We start from the raw sequence: 21,230 nt of genomic DNA on the forward strand, positions 1-21,230 counted from the left end.
GGCTAAACCTTGCACTCTTCAAAAAATAAAGTATAAAAAACATTGTATTTATCAAAATGTCTCAGAGAAACCAATGTAGGATTTATGACAAGTCCTTAATCTGCTGAATTCTTTACACCTATGTTCTTGGACTGAAGAATGCCAGGTGCTCCTTGAGAAATAGGCTTTTTATGCCCATATAAGGACATGAGGCTGCGGGGCAGTGTGCAAACACAGAGGGCACACAGGAGTGAGAGAAGAAGCAAGATATCAGTAAGGTCCAAATGAAAATAAACCATAAAACAATTACAATACTTAAAGAAGCTTAAATATTTCCAAAGAGTATGTAGTGCTGCTCCAAATGACAACAAAAGAGGAAGATTAGCACCAGTAGTGGATATAAAATATACGCTGCGAACACATTAATTGGATGAAATCACTGGTTCAGGAGGTGCTTTCTTCATAACTGACATACCATGCTGTAATAAGAAAAGGATACATGAAATATCATTTAATCACATGTAAATGCCGGTGAGTGGTAAGTTTTTTACTGTTTTAAATGTCAACTCCTAAAAATGTCAAATTATCTCCTTATAATGAAATATTTTGTGACTTAAATCACATAAAAAAATTAAATGATTTATGTTTTTTTTCTTCATATAGTGGCCCAACTTAAAGAAGCGTTTAAGTCAAAATTGATTGAAGGATTGAGGATTTTTCACATCACATTATGTATCCCAGAGAAAAAAGGAAACGTTGTTCAGCCTCACTCAGGTCAAACGTTTAGCTAAGCTATCTGCTGTCTGTATATGGTTTACGAAAACAACACACATACAAGCTGTAATCACTGGAAATTAAATTGGACAGATTCAAAAACAATAAAAATACCAATAAAGAATCCTCTGCCCTCAGCTTTGTCTACAGCATATCCTTAAAATCCAGTTTCTTTGTAAACAATAAAAAGAATAAGCATGGGAGATGAGACACTTAGAGGGCACCAACATTTTAATAAGATTAAGAACAAGAAATATCAAGATTACTATGAGCTATGGCCAAACAAAGCAGGACTAGCTGCCTTGAAAATAGCAAAAAGTCATAATCTAAAGAGAGCAGCTACATGAATGTAAGTTTACCATAGACACTGCAGACCTCTCTCAGTAAACACTTAATCTGACAACAGTTATTTGTCTCATTTCTACATACAGGACATTACATCACAAAAAAACTGTACAATGAAAAAAGCCTGCCCTTTTCTGATTGACATACAAATGAAAATGATTCACACACTGAGGAAATCATGCAAATAAAGAAATGATTCAGTTTTTGCACTCAGCACGAATGCATTTGACACCCATTACAAAATGAGAGTGTGCCAATTAACACTGAGCCAACTTTAGTAAGTAAACATCTTTGAAAAATACATTTGGGACATCTTTGTGGCTAGAAACAGACTCACTCACAATATGTGTTGCCGTGTGAATTGGAGGGAAAGACAGAAGAGAAATAAACTCAACCAAAAGCCTCACCGATGCCTGGGCCAGCCCAGGTCTCTGCAGGCCAAAATTACATCATTAAATATTCACATAAGTTAGTTATGCATATGGCATCCTGTCACCTAGAAACCTACTCCTGTATTTTTTAAACATTTCATCTTAAACCTGATAAATCTAAACAACAACAGTGACATTTACACAAACTGTACAACTTCAGGGTTACGCGCTACGCAAGACTTTACTTCTGCTGCAAAGAGGCACAGCACTGACAATAACTTAATACTTGTTAATACCGAACAGTCTCACTCCGTGCAGCTGCGGCAGCTTTGGGATCAGGACGCTCAAAAGCGAAGCCGTGTTTATGACAAAGTGTGTTGAGTCATACTTTGTGTAGAAACTTGCCAGGAAGTATCTGTGGAGCAAAACAAGATGAATCAATTAAACAATACACCATTGTTGGAGTCATATTCAAGACAATAGGCTGAAGAACAAAACAAAAGTGCAGACCAAATTGTCTGGATGAGACTCATAAATTTCATCATCTCAGTTTCCTTGACTGTTCTACAATGAGGTTGTCTGTCACAAATCCAGCTCATGTTTAACAATATCTGTGCCACGAAATAATCGTGATGAAGGAAATTATAGTGATTCTAAGCCTGTTTTGTTTAAAATGTAACAAAATACAGTATGTCAATGTCCTCTAAATAAAGGCTTCTCCGCACTCATTCCCCTTCAACTCAAATGTTTGGCATCAAATGTTCTTAAAGCACAGCTCTGAAACCAAGTCCGATGGCACTTAATCTTCTTTCCAGCAACTTTGTAGCACGATTTATGCACCCTTTTGTTCTCAAGTAACATGATGTCTTTGCTTTACCTGGATTGTTGTTACTGTCTCTGAGTTTGTGTGTGCAGCTGTTTGAATCTGTTCACAGTGAAATCGAGCATATAAAACAAACATAGGGATGCAATAAACAACAGTATTTTGTCGTTGACTATTGTGACAATTTGTCAACTAATTGGATAATGTTTTGGACAACTACTCAATAGCTCTTACTAAGGTGATATGCCCTGAAAAATCTAAATGCAAACATTATTATCGTTTTAGCTTTAAACAGAACCAGTGACAATTAGGGGTGCAAGATATTGGATTTATGCCGATATTCGATATTTACAAATTTATTATTGCAGATACTGATATCGATACCAATATTCAAATATGTTTGTAAGACCTAAAACTTAAGTACTTTGAACACACTTTAAGGTTAGAACAAAGAAACACTCTTTAGGCCTTAAAACATACTTTAACGTTTAAAGAATAAGGATAAATAAAGAAAAAGACCTCAACGGGCACAGATCTGTTGGTCCAGGCTAAAACTCACACAAATTTCTTAGTATATATGGCCAAAATTTACAGTCGATATATGCTGATATTCACAGTCAGTCAGATGTAACTATCAGCAGAATTTTAACTTCAGCCAATACTGATATTTGCCTTTTTAAGCTAGTATCTGCTGATACCAAAATCAGGCTGATAATGTTATGCATCCCTAGTGACAACTTAGGTAGGACGACTTTGTTTCTGTGTAGCCTGGTACCTTATACAGTATATTCATGTAAATCAAGCTACATATACAGTGTGCATGCGTTTTAGGAATGTAGGGAGCAAAGGATTCATCACAGGGCCCAATGTTCCACAACTGTCTGAGGAAGAGGGCTTACAGAGTCAAGCTAGGCACATGTCAACATACATGTGTGTCACTTGGCAGCCAAGACCAAGCTCAACAGCATCTATTTTGTCTGGGCCTTTCTACCCTTGGTAATTCCTCCTGTTTTCGGGCCCTTGGGACATCCACAGTACAACCAGGGGCTCAAAGCATCCCTGCTACCCACCCGAATGGTACCCTAGGCTGTGCTTACTTGCCACCCTCTACTGTGCTTTAATGGCTTGGATGTTCTTATTTTTTTCTCCAACAGATAATTTTCTCATACCCCTGGTAATATGCAAGGACATCCAAAGCACAAGATGTTGATATTTTTGCACTTCTCCAAACCAGCCTTTGCATGCATTTTATCCACCAACTAGCTCCACTGTTTGAGCTCACGTTAGTTACTGGAGCTGGGCATGTCTACTACTTCATTTTGTCTTGTTACTCTGATTGGCCCAAAATAAATGTGACAGACAGAATGTTTGTCCAATCACCTTTCTATATTTTTTTTTAGAAGTTCCCAAACACTTTGAATTGGAGGTTTCCCGGATGAATGTGAAATATGTCCCATGCAACGGAAATATGAAACAGTCTATCTGGCATGTTAAGTTAGCCTGCTCTACCACCCCGGCTTAACTAGCACCCTCTGCATCATCATATCATCATCATATTTAAAGGTAATAACTAAAGGCCTGTCTAATATCTGGTTGTCCATGGAATCACACAAGGATTTGATTAAACTAGAAAATGCCTTCCTGTCCTTTTTTAAAGAATCTATCAGTGTTAAGACAGAACAGCAGAATGTTTAATACGTACAGAATAATTGGAGAAATGGTGAAGAACTTTCTGGATGAAGTGAACTGCACGCCGTAGTCCAGCTGTTCCCAGTGTGTGAGAAGTCTGGCCTTTCCTTGGTCGGGGGTCTCAAAGGGCGTGCCTTTCACTGCATGCATGAACACATACATTCCCTGTGGAGACAAAAACACAGGCTGTATTGTGGTAATACTGCAGTCAGTGCTGAACAAGACCATTTTATACCGATAGCATGAAGTGACTGCTTGTTCATCCCGTTTGCTCTCTTAAAATTTAGAACATGAAAAGGCAAAACATGAAAAATGCTGTCACAAGTCATTTAAATCAGAGGTTATGAAAATACACTGTAGCTTCTGACTAGGGTTCCTATTTCCTTTTCTAATTGACTGGTTCAAGGATTTCTTTCCCCTAAAAATGAACCACATAAATTGTAAAATCTGTTTAAACATGTGAGAATAACACACTTGGCTTCGGGGCTGCTGCAGAAGTTTGAGTTGGATGTGCAGAGTATTTATAGCAGTTAGACAAGTGGTTGTAGATGTGGTTAACACTTATTTCCAACTAAATGCCACAAAGTCAAAACACAGGAATGCAGCTTTAATTGGAAAACCTCCATTAGAGAGGGAAAGTAATAAAATTAAACTGCTGGCATCCAACCAAGTCATAATCAGCACACTGCTGTTGTATTGTGTGGAAAACAAAAGGCCATAGTTGACCTCAGTGGTTACTGTTAATAGCCTTCCGTATTGGCCGTGATACAAAATCCTTGTTAACTACTTCGAGCTTGCTCAACTTCATGATGTCACACACATCGACTTTGTTTCTTTATTGAGGCCAGCCTGGTAACAATGAAAGGTCAGTGTTCGCTTCAGACTTAATGGGCAATGAGGAAATTATCATAATAGGTCACGCATCTGGCCGGCAAAGTGACAAACTCCCAAAAATAGAGGATATCTTGATAAGTGAGCACAGCACAGGCAGGACAGAGGGTAACAGACACCAGACTGTTTGAATAGGAACACATGCAAGATTCATTTGGCTTGGCAGGCTACGACTGACTTTCAAATTCTTCTCTGTTACACCCTCAGAGTAAATGATTTGTTTCAGTTATGTGAAAGTCATTTGACATCAACCTGATTGGCCTAGTTACTGGTTTGGCTTAGTGAGCACCAGTAACTGTGTGAGAGTGAAACTTACAAAGTTGTGTATGACATTGGTGAGAGTCCACACCACTGGCACGCTGAAGAAAGGAATGCTCAAGAGCACGATGTGAAGTATGCCAACACCAAGCGCGTAGGTCAACCAGATCCCCCTACTGTTCATGACCCGAGTGTTTGGGTTCACCTCGCTGTGTGCCACACCCACATTCATTCTGGTCTGCAGACAGAAAAGACAGTCAGGTTTTCAGAGCACTTTGCATGACAGGAAGCATCTGCAAGTTCTCTTTCCATCTCAATGACCTACTGAAGGTAGAACTTTTCAAAATCAGGCCAACAAGAATGTATTTTTATGTTTTAAACTTTTATGAAACTTTTGAACGACAGACAAGTATAAGAACAAGAAAAAGAGAACAACAAAACAGGCAGGAAATATAAATGACATTAAAAAGAAGAACAAAGAATGATCACAATAATACAGAAAGTGTTATCAATGTGTATGTCATGCATGACTGAAAATATGTGCTTAGACAAAACATCATTTTTCTGTTTTCTCATGATGCATGCTGTCCAAAACCGTCCCATTGCTTCATGACTCCTTCTCAACATCCTTTTCGAATGCAAACATCATCTCTTCTTTTTGCATTTTCAGTTACAAGGATTTGGCTCTTTCCAAACGACTCTACTTATCATACCACAGATTTATAACTAGTGATCCTTACAACATACATCATTGTGTCTGATATGGTAAGTTTGGATGGTCTTCTCTCCAGATTAGACAAGATTTTCATTTGCCTCTTTTACTTACAAAGCCCTTTGGGAAAATAACCTTTTAACCTCACAGAACTTCTCCATTTCTCAGTCAACCATTATCAGACATGCTCCTCAAACCAGTTGCTTTAGCATCTTCTACAAGTCGGATCACAGCGAGGACAAACTGCTTTTTTTTATTCTGCTCCTGATTCCTAGAACAGGCTAGATTCTTTCCTAGATTCTAAACCACCTACCTTGTATCTGAAATTAATTCACGTAAGTGTGCCGTCTCATAATCAATTTATACAAATTTAACCTTTGAACTTCCTTTCAATGTACTTAGTCCATTTTTATCTTAATTATTCAGACCTAATGTTCAGTATGGATTCCCAGTTTAATGGTTCTAATGTCCGTTTTTAATCACTTCATATTCTATCTTAGTTTCTGCTAGTGCTGCACAATTAATCTAATCACAGTTGTGATGTCAGGCTGTGCAATTACATGATCGCATAAAAGGCTACAATCATTTTTGTATGAAGTTGTAAAAGAAAGTAGGGATGCATGCATGATATTGGATTTTTGCAACTATCTGATTTGCCAATATTTACAAAAATAAAAGAATAACAGATACCAGTACTATTATATTTAGTAAGTGTAAGGAATGATGATGACTAAAGAGAAAGACTTCAACTGAAGTAGGTCTGTTGGTCCTGCCTAAAACTTTCATTGGCTTATTTGTTCTTGTGGCCAATATTTACAGCTGATATAGACAGATTTTATAGCTGAAATATCAGTTGTAAAAATCAGCAGATATTTTTATATCTGCTGATACCAAATATTCACTTTCTGTATGATACAGTATTTGTTATGCAGATATCATACAGATTACATTGTGCATTCCAACTTGAAAGGTTATAAAAAATGCCTGCAGAATGGCCTTTAAATTTACATTACGAACACTGCATTTGCACTTTGTATAAGTACCTTTATTTCTAAAAAGTAAAAATTTGATTTTTTTCTTTTAAATATCAAGTCATTTTGAGAGCAGTGCTGTAATGATTTGGATTTGTCTATGCTACTTCATATCTGTATGTTTTGAGCTAAGAAATACATTGAAAACTATCATTACTAATCTCTGCATTTTCATTGATAACTATATGTTAAGTATGGATAGAGGTTGACTGACTCCAGTATCTTAAAATTAACCCAGAAAAGGTCATTAAACCACCTGAATTGGTCAAAAGTGTTGATTCCTAGACACTTTAAGTATCACATGTTTGAAATGGGAAGTACCTCCATGATTGCACTGATCAAAAGTATGGAAAAAAAACCACAAAAATTTATATCATAAGTCAAATTTTTAACCAAAAGTTTCTGAGAGTTAAAGGGAGGAATGGAACTGATAAAAACTGCAAAACATGGTGCCATATTTATGCCATTAAGTCCGTGTTCTAGATGTTCTTTCAATTTTTCAGTTACTTTGACAAGAAAAAGTCCACTATTAAGAGCCTAGGAGTTCTATTTTTTGCAATGGTATCAAAGCAGGTATCGATATTTCAGGCTTGACAGATTATCAGCCAGTTATACGGGCTGAGACTCAGCATATGGCTGATCATCTGTATCAGAGTTTGTTTTTATGAAATGCCAATAAAATTACTTAGCTAAATAAAAAGTGCACAACTGTGGCTCTGCTGCGAGAAATGTCATCCTCTCTGGCTCTGCTTTCACTCTTCACTGTCTACTATATGTATCATCCACAACAATATCCGATTGACTAGTAGGGGTGGGAGAAAAAATTGATGCAGCATAGTATCACGATATTTTGTCTGGTGATATATCCTGTCGTCTCGTACATCAAGTATCGATTTTTCTTTTCAAATTAATTGCTAATATGAACTGAAGTCTATGATAAAGGAAAAATAAAATCAGTAGTTTTTCCAGTGAGGTTGACAGAGGTGACAGTCATAGAGTAGGAGAAAGTTAGTACAACAAACATGCCAGCACCAAGGGAAGGACATTAGAATGAAAGCAGGGCACAAATGAGATGGACATGACACATGAGGTTAGCAAGAAGTGCTACATGAAAATAAAATACTGCTGAAAAACGACAAACATGAGGGCAAGACTAATGCTAAATCAGCGAAATAGCTGAGAAAGGGCTATAGATTGCGATATACTCATTGTATTGCAAAATGTTTAAAAATTGCAATATCAAATCAATATTTAAGCATCAGTTATTCACTCCAAATCATTTAGAGAGTGAACTCTTTTGGTTGTCTATGTTCTCAGTTACCATGTGACACAGATGAGGCAGATACTTTACTGATCCTTAGGGAACATAATTGACATATGTGGCATTTTGGCAGTATGACAAGAGTTAAAGTTCTCTGACCCTTGGTTGTACAACTTTTAATTTACTTAACCCGACATAATAAAAAAACGGTTACACAAGCCTCGTCTGAACCCTACAAATGTGTGCCAGTTTAAACAAACACTTGGTGAAGTGTAAGAGTTCTCATGTACTAAGTTCTACATGATATGCCTTTATTCAAAGATGCATACCTAAGTGCAATTTCAGCACTTTGTCCTCTCTGCAGGTCTGAATGTGATAACAGAAAAACAAATTGTGCAATCTCCTTGCACTTTGCCCTCTGGCACACATTGAGCTGCCAGGCTGGATTAAAGAAAACCAACAGGGCTTAAGTTGCATCCATTTAAGGCAATGATGACTTTCTTTTACATTCCTCAACCCTGGGGCATGCCAGTACAAGGAAGTGTCCTTTAACATTTCAACAACAAGATTACTTTTTGACAAAGGGATGCTTCCTAAAATAAAATAAATGCACAACTGTGAAAATGTGTTTGTATATTATTGTGATTTTCTTCACAGTCATAGTTTCAGTCTGGAATAGTGCATGAATCTTCTTATTCAACATACCTTTACTGGAAAGCTTTTCAAGAGTTTACTTCATTTGATTACAGGTCTACTGTTGGTGACTCAATTTCTTTGCCTTGATTTTGTCATTAGTTGTGCTGTTGTATTTCTCAGTTTTCTTAGTGTGTGAAGCTTTTGGGGTTACAGAAGTGCAGTGTAAACAAAGGTTATCGCCATTATCGACGCAACATTCCGCTTAAATAGCTACCCACAAATAATAAAACCTTTATAATAATATCAGATGATATCCGATATTGGATACTGGCTCTCCATTGAATATACATAGAGAGATTTATTGTTGAACTATGAAGTAGCAGATAAATTCGGCCTGATAACACAACTGAAAACAAGTCGAATGACTTGCAGAAGATTTCTGCAACTCCATGAATGACTGAAATAACAGATAGAAATCCTAAATTAAGTTTTGGTTTCACTGAGGTACAAATAAAACGCATTTTTCCGCTTTAACCACTGCCATTGGCTTAGTCTACATGCTGATTACTTTGTAGCTACAGCAAACTGCCCAACCGTTAAACAACCGCTGGAACAATATCATGAAATCACAGAGACTGAGCTAAAGGAGTATTTCATTTTGACTAAATATAAACCGACGTTTTTGTTCTCAAATGTCTTACTTGGCTGCTAAACCTGATATGTAAACATGATACGTTCCTTAACATGCTTTCGTTTTCAGTACATAGCCCGGACCAAACCACCACTATTTAACCCACAAGTTAGCCGGCGTCACTATCTACAAAGGAAATATTAAGTAATGTTACGTGGTAAAAATGGAGTATGAGGTACTTACACACCCAGCGTTGCAGCCTCACAGGTAGAAGCGAGCAGTGGAGGTATTTATAGAAACAACTGCTACGGAGAGAAATGGTTTATCTCCTTGTTGATGTGTGCAGTTCACGAGCGTAGACAGCCTGACCCGAGCGGAAGTAGACGTGGTTAGATGTGAAAAAAAAATAAAAAGGTAAATTTCCCTGATTTTTTTCCTCACAGGCTGAGTTCCGCCCCCTACGGTCTGATGAAAAAACAGCAGTTTACCAAAGATTATTTTAAATGTATCAAAACTCTGTGCAACTGGAAACATAAATGCATACATTTATTTATTTTTCCAGACAAAACTACTGAAATTAAACTAATCTTACAAAATATTGTACCTGTAAGGCAATGCTGAGGGTAAAAGTGTTCTATTTATATTTTTCTGAACCCGCCCTCCTGGCCCTCGTAGCCAATCAGCATTCAATGAAGGGGGCGGGAATCCTTTCGTTTCCGCCGTGAGCCCTGGTGTGTTGTTTATGAAAGAATAAACACGAGCTGCAGTCGAAAAAAACCTCTAACAGGTCAGTATTTAACAGCGACATTTCGTAAACATTCATCATAATTCAGGATCAAAACGTTAGCTTACAGGAATTTAGGCCGTTAATTGTGAGTGAACGAGTATGACAAGCTCAAAAGCTGTTAGCTAATGACAGTTAAACCTAACTAAAACCCCAACAATTAATTTATATAAGCACTGTTTTAATAATTACGCAATCTGGTATTTCATTCTCATCTACGTTTAATTACTCCCGACTAAGTTTGCCCGGAAAGAAACAAGATAAATTGACTTTGTCATTTTAAAATGTACTGCAATTTGCACATGTACTGTTTGCCTTGCAGAAGGCAAGTGATTGTGATTGTTGAATGGTCATTAGAGTAACAGCCTGAGGGAAGAAACTTTACGATAAAAAGGTGTGTATATGCTGGTATGGGTTTGGACTAAAATGAAAAAATCAGCATATCAGATACTGACAAAAATCCAATGGTGCATCCCTAACATATTCTTCTCAGCTGCAACAAGGAAATTACCCGTCACTCAGACTTTAAACTGCAGAGTACACTTTAAAAGTAAAGGAATGAGGAGGTTAAAAAAAAAGAATGAACTAAGGTTTATTTTGTTGGTTCCACTCAAAACTCCACAAACGTAAAGGTGATGCATTAGTATTTACTTAAGCCAATGTGTAAGTCTGATATTTTGGCCGTAAACGTGATCAGAAATATTCCTATCTGTTAATATGGTAATGAACCTTTTTAATCCACTATCAGCCAGTACCAATAATCCAATAATGTCTCTGATCCCTGTAAATAACCATGTGGTTGTTATTGCTATGCTTGTTCTTTTGTGTATTTGTGTTTACCAACTTGTAGATGTTTGAATTTGTTTTACATTCACTCAAATACACTCAAATTTTACTTCAATCATGAAAGTTTTGTTTTTAGCCACATACAGTATGGCTTTAAAACATCAACACTTTGAATGTTAAATGCATTCTTATGAAATTTTACCTCAGGAACTCCCAAACTAAGGTGAGTCTTTTCGTCAACAGGTATCTTAAACCATGAAGCAGCTGCCTCCAGATACCGTGCGGCTGCTTTCCAGCTCTCAGGTCATCACGTCGGTGTTGAATGTTGTGAAAGAACTGATAGAAAATTCCCTGGATGCTGGGGCCACAAGCATCGATATTAAACTGGTACTGTGTCCAACTACTAAAAAGAGCTCACAGCTAGAAGACATACTTTTTTAACATTTGATAAGACACATTTTCATGTAAATAAATTGATTTTGTTGAATTGTTGGAGGACTTTTAACACAATTAAAAACATTTCAGATGGCATTAACATGCTTTACTCATTGACATGTTAGTTACTACTTCATGCTTGAGTACATTCTTTCATTCATACATTTATTTCATAATTGCTGCAGCTCAAAGCACTGGTTTCTTATTGGCTATGCCCCATTGTTGGTCAACATTAATTCATGGATTTCACACTGCAGGAGAACTATGGTTTGGATCGGATAGAAGTGCGTGATAACGGCCAAGGAATAAAAGCTGCAGATACTCCTGTGATGGCTGTGAGACATTTTACCTCTAAGATCTGCAGCCATGAGGACCTTGAGCAACTGGAGACATATGGCTTCAGAGGAGAAGCACTGTGCTCCATCTGTGCAGTGGCTGAGGTGAGGAGTATTAAATAACTGTTGCAGGATGTAAACATTGATGGTGTGAAAACTGATGCAGTATTGTTCCTTTTTCCTGTAGGTTTCTGTCATCACAAAAACAGAAGAGGATGACATCAGCACGCAGTACACGTTGAACTTAACGGGTGGGATTGTCTCACAGAAGCCATCTCACCTGGGTCAAGGTAAGGCTTGAATAAATAATCAGTCACACAGTGAGAAAACACATCAAATGGCTACATGTATACTAAAATCATAAGGTGGGAATTCAAAGTTGTCACAGATATGGCAAACTGACCACAGTAGTTTATACTCTTCTTAACTCAAAATGTGTATTCATGTGTTAAACAGCTTAGACAACACTTTTATTTAGGTTTTTCTCCCTACTTTTAAATGTAAAGTTAATAATTTAAAACAAGATTATATTGCGTATTCATATCTTGTAGAGGTCTTGGTCTTTATGGAAGGGCATTGGAGGAAAAGACATACTTTTACTGCTCTCAAAACACATGACAATATAAAAACAAAAAGTAGTCTGAAACGGTTGAGTTAATTTGTTTCTGTGAAAGTTGGGTTTGATTATAAAGCATGTGAAGATGACGTGTGGCAGTGCTTTGTTTGGTTGCATATGCCATATTTAAAGGAATGCCTTCAGTTAATTTAATATAGTTACCTGGCACCTTTCATTTATGCTGAAAAAATGTTGAGTGGCTTATATATGATTAATTAGGGAAGAAATAGAGAAATGAAAGGGCATTTTGAAAAAAGGACAAGTAGGAAAAATTTTTTTACATGAAACAAAAGTCAATAGAGCTAAATGATGTAGATCCATTTGAGTTACCAGCTCAGCACTGAACCACCACCAGTAACATTTCTGGACATTGTGTTTGAACTAATTGCTTACATTTAACAAGAGTTTAAAATGCTATAAAACTGTGGAGGCCCATGAGAAGTTTTGCAGCAGAGGGGTGTAAGATCTGCTAAGTTTGAGTGCTGCATTCAAGACACTCTTTGTGGTTTGAACCAGACAAAATACAACACTTTAAAGACTATGCTACATGTGGAAAATGGGTGTGTTAGATATTTTGGATTATACTCTGTGAAGCTTCATTAAAAAAGAGATAATAATGATAATCCTTTATTGATCCCCAGAGGGAGAATTGAGCACTGCAGCAGCACTTGTAGCCGGTCTACCTTTTTCTTCATTTTTTACAACATGAAATGAAGAAAAAAAACATATTCCATCATCTTTTTTTTTCCCCACTTGATTATGTGATTTACTTTGGCACTCCAAAATGCAGCAGTCTTGCCGTATGAAGTCGAGTTTTGCCCTTTTCAGCCAAACAAAACAGACAGGGTTGTGCACAAGTTTTGAAAGATGCTGCGAGCAGCCCATTCTATGCCACAGGACTGAACTTCCCCTTCTCTGTTGAAGTCAGTGGTAATTTTACTGCAAGGTCTGGTAAATGTAGTGATTCTAGAAAATGCTGCAATTTGCGCATTTTGCAATCACAATATAGTACAGAACTGGTATCATGACTCTATTTGCTTGGATAGCAAGAAAAATGCAGAGGATAATGATCATTTTGAAACAGTTTGTATAAAATACAAAACCTGAGGTTTTTTTTACAGCACTGCTTTCAAAATAACTTAGGATTTTAAAGAATATATATATTTTTTCTTTTTTAAAAAATAAAGGTACTTCTACAAAGTGCTAATTTGGTGGCACTACTGAAACTTAAAGGCCTTTCTGCAGGTATTTCTTTTAAAACTTTCAAGTACTTCATACAAAACAATTACTGCCTTTTATGAGGTAAGGAATGACAGCTTTACATCGCGATTGCTGTTGTGATCATAATTGTGAAAAAAATTTAGGCTAAAGCATTCCTGACACAAAAGTGTTTTGGGCCAAGGATGTGGGATTCACACTGAAAGCCTTAAATGGTCAATTTTTATTCAATTCTTATTCTTCTTTCTGATCTGATTTCTTTTGTCTGTTCACATTACTTTCTATCAGATTCTTCGATTTACTTTATCTGATTGACATATGAAAATGCCCCAAATCTCATTTGAAAAAACAGATTTGTCGATGAAACTGTCATGACAAAACCAGATCAGAGTCCAAAAATTCTGACTTAGTTCACTAAGGCCTACAGGGTTAATGCAGTCAAGTGTCCAGGACGGGCATACCCTTATTACCATCAGGGTCTTAAAGCCTCGCTACATGAAAGGAGTTTGAATCAAAAGCTGCTGCACAAATCTACTCTTTGTGTTTTACAGGTACCACAGTGAGTGTGCTGAAGCTTTTCAAGAATCTTCCTGTGAGACGTCAGTACTATTCTTCAACCAAGAAGTGCAAGGAGGAACTGAAGAAGGTGCAGGACCTGCTGATGGCCTATGCCATAATAAAACCCGACCTGAGGATCACACTCGTTCACAATAAGGTAAGTTACTCCTCCTCACTGTTAAATTTAAAAAATACATTTCCATAACACTATCAGGCTAAAGTAAATTAGTAGCATACAAGTTATTATGTACAGTGCAGACCTGACCAGTTACCCAACAGTCAAAGTTTTTGCTTACTGGTGTCTAGGATTTTCTTACAACTGTCTGAATCTCGAAGATAATCACCAAAGCATGTAGATTTATGCTGGTAAAAATGTGCTTGTAAGACTCCAGCAATTCAGGAGTAAGTAGGTGTTAAAGATAGCATCCATGATGTGAAAAAGCTCTCTATTCCTTAAGGGAGACATGCTTATTAAACTCTGGATTAAATGAGGCACTTCCTGTCTGAGATGTCAAATGGAGGTTTGCTTTTGTGTTTTATTTGTTAAAACAGAAAATAAAATATAGTCTTTTGTACTTAGGAAATTTATCCTGAAGTCATGAAGGGTTTAGTTCTCCCAACACTCAAACCACTAGGTGTCCTCGTCAGTCTTTAAATGACTCTTTCAGCATCTGTGGACTCAAAGTGAGTTTTGGTTGTATATCTTTTCACAGTGCTGTTGAATATCCAACTAATGCATAATGTCAACTTTAACAACACTGACACTTATAAAAGTTCAGAGAAGCCATGCAACATGACAGATGTAAATGTTTAACTTCATTAACATGCTTCTGAGAATGATTTTTATGTTTCTTCTACTCTTACTACTTTAACTCTGACTCGTTTCATCTACTAATGATATATTATATTCATAAAGCCCCCTCTTTCAGTAGAATTACACAGATAAACATCAAAAACAGAATGACCAAAGGCATGATTATTTGAGCATAATAAAAGTTTATAATGGCAAACATCACTTTGACATATACGGACTGTTTTATGTTTTCAAAACTATTGAATGGATAAATAACTCAGTTGAGCATTCTTACAGGATATATGTATACAAAGTGAATACTCGATAAATCAAATAACATAATAAAAAGGCAGAGAAAGATCAAATGACCAAAACAATCTTTATTTGACTTGCATGATGTTGAAAATGTCAAAGGTGCAGTAAATGGTCTTGGCTTGCAGCTCAGTGCAGTGCATGGCTTCTTAAAGTAGCAGAATTTGATCTCTTTAGGGATTTTTCTCCCAAACTTATTAAAGCCCTCAAACAAGAATCACCGGGTGATATCCAGGAGTTCGTTGGTTAAATGATTAATCATTCACCTTCTTGAAGACAGCAATTATCCCCAGCCTCCTGCTATTGTTTGTCAGTGTAAATGTGGCACAGTGAGCTTTGTAATTCTTACATAAGATGAAAAATATTTCCACTCTAGAAACACTCTAAGTTAAGCTTTGTTGAGCCAAGCAATGATGGACTGTCTCACCTGTTTGGAGAAGGCTTTTTGGCATATTACTGGTTCTTTGCAGTCCTGCTTTTTAAAAGTTTAAGCCTTATCCATTAAGATAACATGTTCCCAAATCACATCTGTAGAGCAAAGTTTACTTGCAAGTCTGGAATAAGCAAACAAAGGCCCAACAAACCTTTTAATCAGTGTTCATGACTAAGAAAGAAGGAGCCTTTATAATTGCCAAATTGATCTTTTCCATTGAAGTTAAAAGAATATGTATTCAACTACTGAAGGCATTCCTAAATTACTCTGTGTTCTCTCTAACAGGGCTTTAAAAATGTGGGAGTTTGAGCCTCCCCTAAAAGAACATAATATGTGCTGCAACCCCTCACCTCTATGAAACACTAATGTTCTTCAACATCTATGTCTCCTCTCTGAATATTTTGTAAAATTTTGACATTTAATTTCTTTATTACTTTTGGCAAGGAATAAATTGGCATATTTATTTAAGTAGCATTGCACAGATGCACAAGCTTAACATTATTATTGGCCAAAAACAGCCCTGTTTCCAAACATCAGCCAGATGTCAGTGACCAGAGTTTGTCTCTTGTGCCCAATAGTGCTGCTGAAATTATACTGAAAAATATTGCAATTTGCTGTTGTGCTTATGATATAACACATAAATGGTTACATGAGTCTACCAGCTTGGTTATGAAGGGCAATGTGGGGAATAATGTTAGTTTTTCCCAACTCAAAACATACAGACATGAAGTAGCATCAAAAAAATACAAAACCATAAGTCTTCACAGTACTGCTTTCAAAATAACTTAAAATTTTCCTAAAAATAAATGTTCTTCCTTTTGGAAAATAAAAGTAGTTCTAAAATGTGCAATAATTTAATCATAAACTTAAAGGCCTCTTGCATGTGTGCATATGTAATTGTACAGCCTAACATTGTGATTGCAATTAGATTATCTGTGCAACACAAGTATTCAATCAATTTTATGCTGGCATCTGGTATATCTGGCTGCTGAATGTAGAGGTTTTTTACAGGGCAGAGAGAGTGACCTTTGACCTGATTTCATGGTGAAATGTAAGAGAAAATGTTGGCATACTGGGAGAGTTATAACAAACAAAGTGATGAAAAAACATTGCCATCAGCTAAATCATGTTAACCATACAGTGTTTACAATCAGTGCCTCTCTAATTTGTTACCTCATTATTCTTGCCTCTATTTTAACAACGAGAGAACAATGAGTTTGTATCTATGCTGATGATGCAGGGTTGCAAATGAATAACCACAGATGTAGTGTACATCACTTTAGACAAAAACATCTGCTGAATAAAACTGTAACATTGTGAGATTATTCCCCACCTTCAGCCTTGCCTGTTATTTTCTTTTGATTGCTAACACTGAAAAACAGGCACGCCCACAGGCTTTCATGGTATTTTCATGGTACAATGCTAAATGTCTCAGCTGCTTTTCTCTGTGACTGCAATTCCTATTACCTCCTGTCAAAAACTCCCTTGGCTTGATCATCAAACTTCGGAGCTGAGTCTTAATGTGGCAGAGTTTACAGGACCTCATGCTGTCATTAGAAAGCAGTTCTTTGGAAACGGTAGAAAATAAACATTTTAAATACTGATGTTCATACTGTACATTCTCTTTTTCCAGAGTCTGTCTCCTCTCTCTGTGAAGTTACTAAAAATCTACCCATTTTGTTAAAAGAAACCCTGCATAATCAGACAAGTTCCTTTTGTTGGATAGATATTTGTATCTCTTGTATGTATACTGAACTAAAATACTCACTAGATATCTGCATTTTGAGTAAATTTGAGTTTATAAACTCACCAAGGAGGCCGCCATGTTTTGGTCCGCACTGGTGGTGTGACGTCACAATTCTGCAGCGCTCCTCACCGTTCCTATGTAGTAACCGCTGTTTCAGACTGGCAGCCAGTGTTATTAGGGCTGCATCTGACACACAGAGAATTTTAAAATTTGAGGTCTCTTCTATTTTTTATTCGCACCATGAGCAGTGATCTGTCCATCTAGACAGGGAAATGATAAATACAGAGCCATATTTACCTTCTTGTAGCGAATATCTGGTCAACACCAGAAGAATATGTTTGAAATCCATTTCTTGATGAACCAGATGAAGGCCACGATCTAAAATGCATCTGTTTAATGAAGTTGTTCCCCAAACGTCTACTCATTACGGAGCTTTCTGTTTCCACATGGTTCAGATGTAAACACAGTACAAAAGCAGTTCCGGTTTACACTTTTCAAAGTAAAAGTCCACTTTAGCATTTCTTTGGAGAAACTCCCCTTTGTATGTACATAATGCTTTTATTTTGAAAGGCTCACGGCACCCTTCCACGATACAGTGAATCCAGTCACTTGTAGGGAGCTGTATTGAGGTAAAACTTAGGAGGAATGACAGAGCTTTGACAGCAGGGAGAAAAAAAACAACATGCAGCAAACTCAGCCTGGCATGAACGCTGTTATGACAGCAACAGCAGCAAGCAGCAAAACCGTCTGAAACAGGGGTTACTGCATAGGAACAGAGAGGGGTGATCATAGGGAGTGCTGCCGAACTGTGACGTCACACTACCAGCGTGGACCAAAACATGGTGGCCTTCTGGTTAGTTTATAAGCTCAAATTTACTCAAAATACAGGTATCTAGTGAGTTTTTAGTTCAGTATATATACAAGAGATACAAAAACCAATCCAACAAGATGAGCTTGTCTGATCATGCAGGGTTCCTTTTGAGCAAATAACTCTTCTGATTGAATGCTTTCTCACTGCGCCTCTCCTGAGGTACTCTGGCGCCTCCCAGAGGAGGTCCACTGTACTCTTTGAAAACTGCTGCTCTGTAATGTCTTTATGCAGCCGGCAGTAATCAAGGTTTTTAACTAATTGTTTACCAATTTAATATCGATTCTAAACAGGGATTTTCATATTATAACATGAAAACTAAAAATGTTTTAAACTGCTGTAACTTCACATATAAATTTGATGAAAATCAGTCAAACTTGATTATAAAGTGTCTTTCTGACAAATTTAATTTCGATTCAAAGTGCTGTACAGGAAGCCAGGAAATGTGATCGACAAAAATGTTAGATTTCAAAGGATTTAGGTGATGATGTAACTCAGAGGAAGCAGCAAATACTCACTTTAGAAAAACTGAATTCAGGGAAAGTTTGTCACTTTTACTTGATCATCAATTGATTACCAAAGATTTTCAAAATGTTTTTTTGCACTCGGATTTATTATTCTCAGGAAAAGTTTGGCTGAGATCTGCTTAAATGTACTGTAACTGAAGAATGTTAAAGTCAATATTTATTGATATGTAACTATGTGATTGAAATATGATAACACCTCAAAACTGTTAAGCAGAGAAAAAAAATAATGCAAGAAAACCATGTAGGAAACCATTCATGCAGGAGAAAATTATCTAAATATCTGGCTGAGAACAGCACTGCTGGAGTGATACTAGACTCTGTGAACAATGGCATAAAGACACTCCACTTTATCCAGAGGGAAAACACAAAAAACACAACCAAAATGTAGTGATACAGAGAACATCTGTGTGGAAAATTGAGAGAAAGAGTCAGTGAAACTTTATGGTCTGTATAAAGTCTCCACATGTGAGTAGGGTGGCTTTAACAAATGTAATATATCTGATTTGTTGCAAATACAGACTGTTAACATGTCTGCAGGTTTTTATTTGGATCATTACAACCACTTAACTCCAGAAAAAAGTTAAGTATAGTCATGATTTTTTCCAACCATCATTAAAAATGTGACTCCTGCTATGTCATCAGTTTCCATTTGTAGTGTCTGTGAGTGTAAATCTCTAAATGTGTCAGTTTATGACCTTTAGCAAATGGAAAAAGGCAAATTACAACTTAATAGTTGGATTAGGTAGCTCACAGTGGAAGCTTAACAGAAAACAAAGATGCATAACATATGCAAAAAACAACGAAATGTGCTTTACATTGTCCTACTGGGTTAATATAACTAAGAGAAAATAGTCATTAATCTTTGAATTAAACATCTATTTTCATATTTTAAATGTTATTTTTGCAAGCAAACAGGAAAACAACTAAACAGTGGAGACAAACTCATTCATGCATGTTAATCTTACAGAAATACAAGTCTCTTTGTATGACAGTGGCTCAGTTATCACCTCTCAAGGTTACAAACACAATTATCCCAGCATTACAAAAACATCTTGCCCTTAAGTGTTGCAAAGTCATTTGCAGTCAAAGCACAAGTTTATAATTATCAGCAGGGTTGCTCTGAGGCTACTTGCCATCGGTATTAATGTCAAAATTCAGATTCATATTGTCTTTATTGCCTCATAAGAAGGAAATGTAATTTGCAGTAGAAGCACAACGAAAGAAAGACAAAATACAGGGACTGGAGATGCACAGTTCGGCTGCTGAAGCTTGTAACTCCTTCAGAGTAGTCATAGGTGTCTTGGTGGCCTCTCTCACTAGTCTTCTTCTTGTACGGTCACTCAGTTTGTGAGGATGGCCTGTTCCAGGCAGATTTACACATGTGCCATATTCCTTCCATATCTTGAGGGTGGATTTAACTGAACTCCGAGGGATGTTCATTGCCTTGGAAATGTTTGTCTATTCCATCCCCTGACATGTACTTTTGAATAACCTTTTCTCTGAGTTGCTTGGAGTGTTCTTTTGTCTTTGTGGTGCAATGGTAGCCAGGAATACTGAATAACCAGTGATTGGACCTTCAAGACACAGGTTTCAGTAACTTCAGACACATTCACTGCACTCAGGCGATCCCCATTTCACAAATTATGAGCCATCTAGCACCAGTTGGCTGGAATTACTTCAGTTTCTTTAAAGAGGTGAATATTTATGCAGTCACTTATTTTGCTTTAATTTTTTTAATTAACTGATATTACTTTGTAGAAATGCATTTCCATTTTGATATATTTTTATTGTCTTTTTTTTTTGTAAAAAAAAAAAAAAAAAAGCCAAAATATACTGACCATGATTAATTTATAAAATCACTAAAAGGGTAAAACATTTAAGGAGGTGAATACTTTTTATAGACATTGTGTTTGCATATTTATATACGTTATTTTTATGTATGGTTTCTGGAAGTGACTATATTTGTCCCTTTGTCCTTAAAGCAAAATGTATTATTCAGTATATACACTCTCTAAAAAATTGACTCATATTTTCAACATTCATCAAGAAAAAAAACGTCCTCAGAGAAAATCACGCTAAATGCAGTAACACAGCTAAAATGACATCAAAATTAAAAGTGAGGAATAATTAATTTGGAAGAAAATGATACCTGAGAATTCATCATAAAAGTAGACTTTAGCTGCCAGATTGATATATCTCACTGAAATGAAAAGGTCTAAAGAATATGTGTTCAGCAACTTAATGCTTTTTTGAAAAAGTTTGTGTTGTCTTTTATATAATATAAACCATTATTTATAGCACACTTCCAAAGTCCAAGTCACAAAATTCCTCAAAAAGACAGAAGAAAACAAAGAAGTCATAAAAATCCTAAGCAACAGCAAGGATTAATACATAAACATTTAAAAGACATAAAATTG

The 21,230-nt window shown here is 36.5% G+C and overlaps 2 protein-coding genes across 3 annotated transcripts in view; one reads left to right on the forward strand and one right to left on the reverse strand.

Annotated features, from left to right (window-relative positions):
- Positions 1-966: 966 nt before the first annotated feature.
- ormdl1 (ORMDL sphingolipid biosynthesis regulator 1) lies at positions 967-9,771 on the reverse strand. Of its 2 annotated transcripts, none has more exons than XM_041806251.1 (4): positions 9,645-9,771; positions 5,189-5,368; positions 3,995-4,146; positions 967-1,884 (listed from the first exon to the last, which is right to left on the reverse strand). In XM_041806251.1, exons 2-4 carry the CDS (start codon positions 5,360-5,362, stop codon positions 1,749-1,751), a joined length of 462 nt encoding a protein of 153 aa, XP_041662185.1. In that variant the 5' UTR covers positions 5,363-5,368; positions 9,645-9,771; the 3' UTR covers positions 967-1,748. The 2 variants fall into 2 exon arrangements, with proteins under 2 accessions (XP_041662185.1, XP_041662184.1); XM_041806250.1 differs by having other exon boundaries at positions 9,649-9,764.
- Positions 9,772-10,119: 348 nt separating this feature from the next.
- pms1 (PMS1 homolog 1, mismatch repair system component) overlaps positions 10,120-21,230 on the forward strand; it is a 33,640-nt gene continuing 22,529 nt past the window's right edge. Inside the window, exons 1-5 of the mRNA XM_041806359.1 lie at positions 10,120-10,188; positions 11,215-11,358; positions 11,664-11,846; positions 11,929-12,031; positions 14,127-14,290. Coding sequence (XP_041662293.1) covers positions 11,227-11,358; positions 11,664-11,846; positions 11,929-12,031; positions 14,127-14,290 — 582 coding nt within the window. The 5' untranslated portion in view covers positions 10,120-10,188; positions 11,215-11,226. The remainder of the gene's footprint in view (positions 10,189-11,214; positions 11,359-11,663; positions 11,847-11,928; positions 12,032-14,126; positions 14,291-21,230) is intronic.

Source organism: Cheilinus undulatus, linkage group 15 (genome assembly GCF_018320785.1).
Source record: "Cheilinus undulatus linkage group 15, ASM1832078v1, whole genome shotgun sequence".
Lineage (NCBI taxonomy): Eukaryota > Metazoa > Chordata > Actinopteri > Labriformes > Labridae > Cheilinus > Cheilinus undulatus.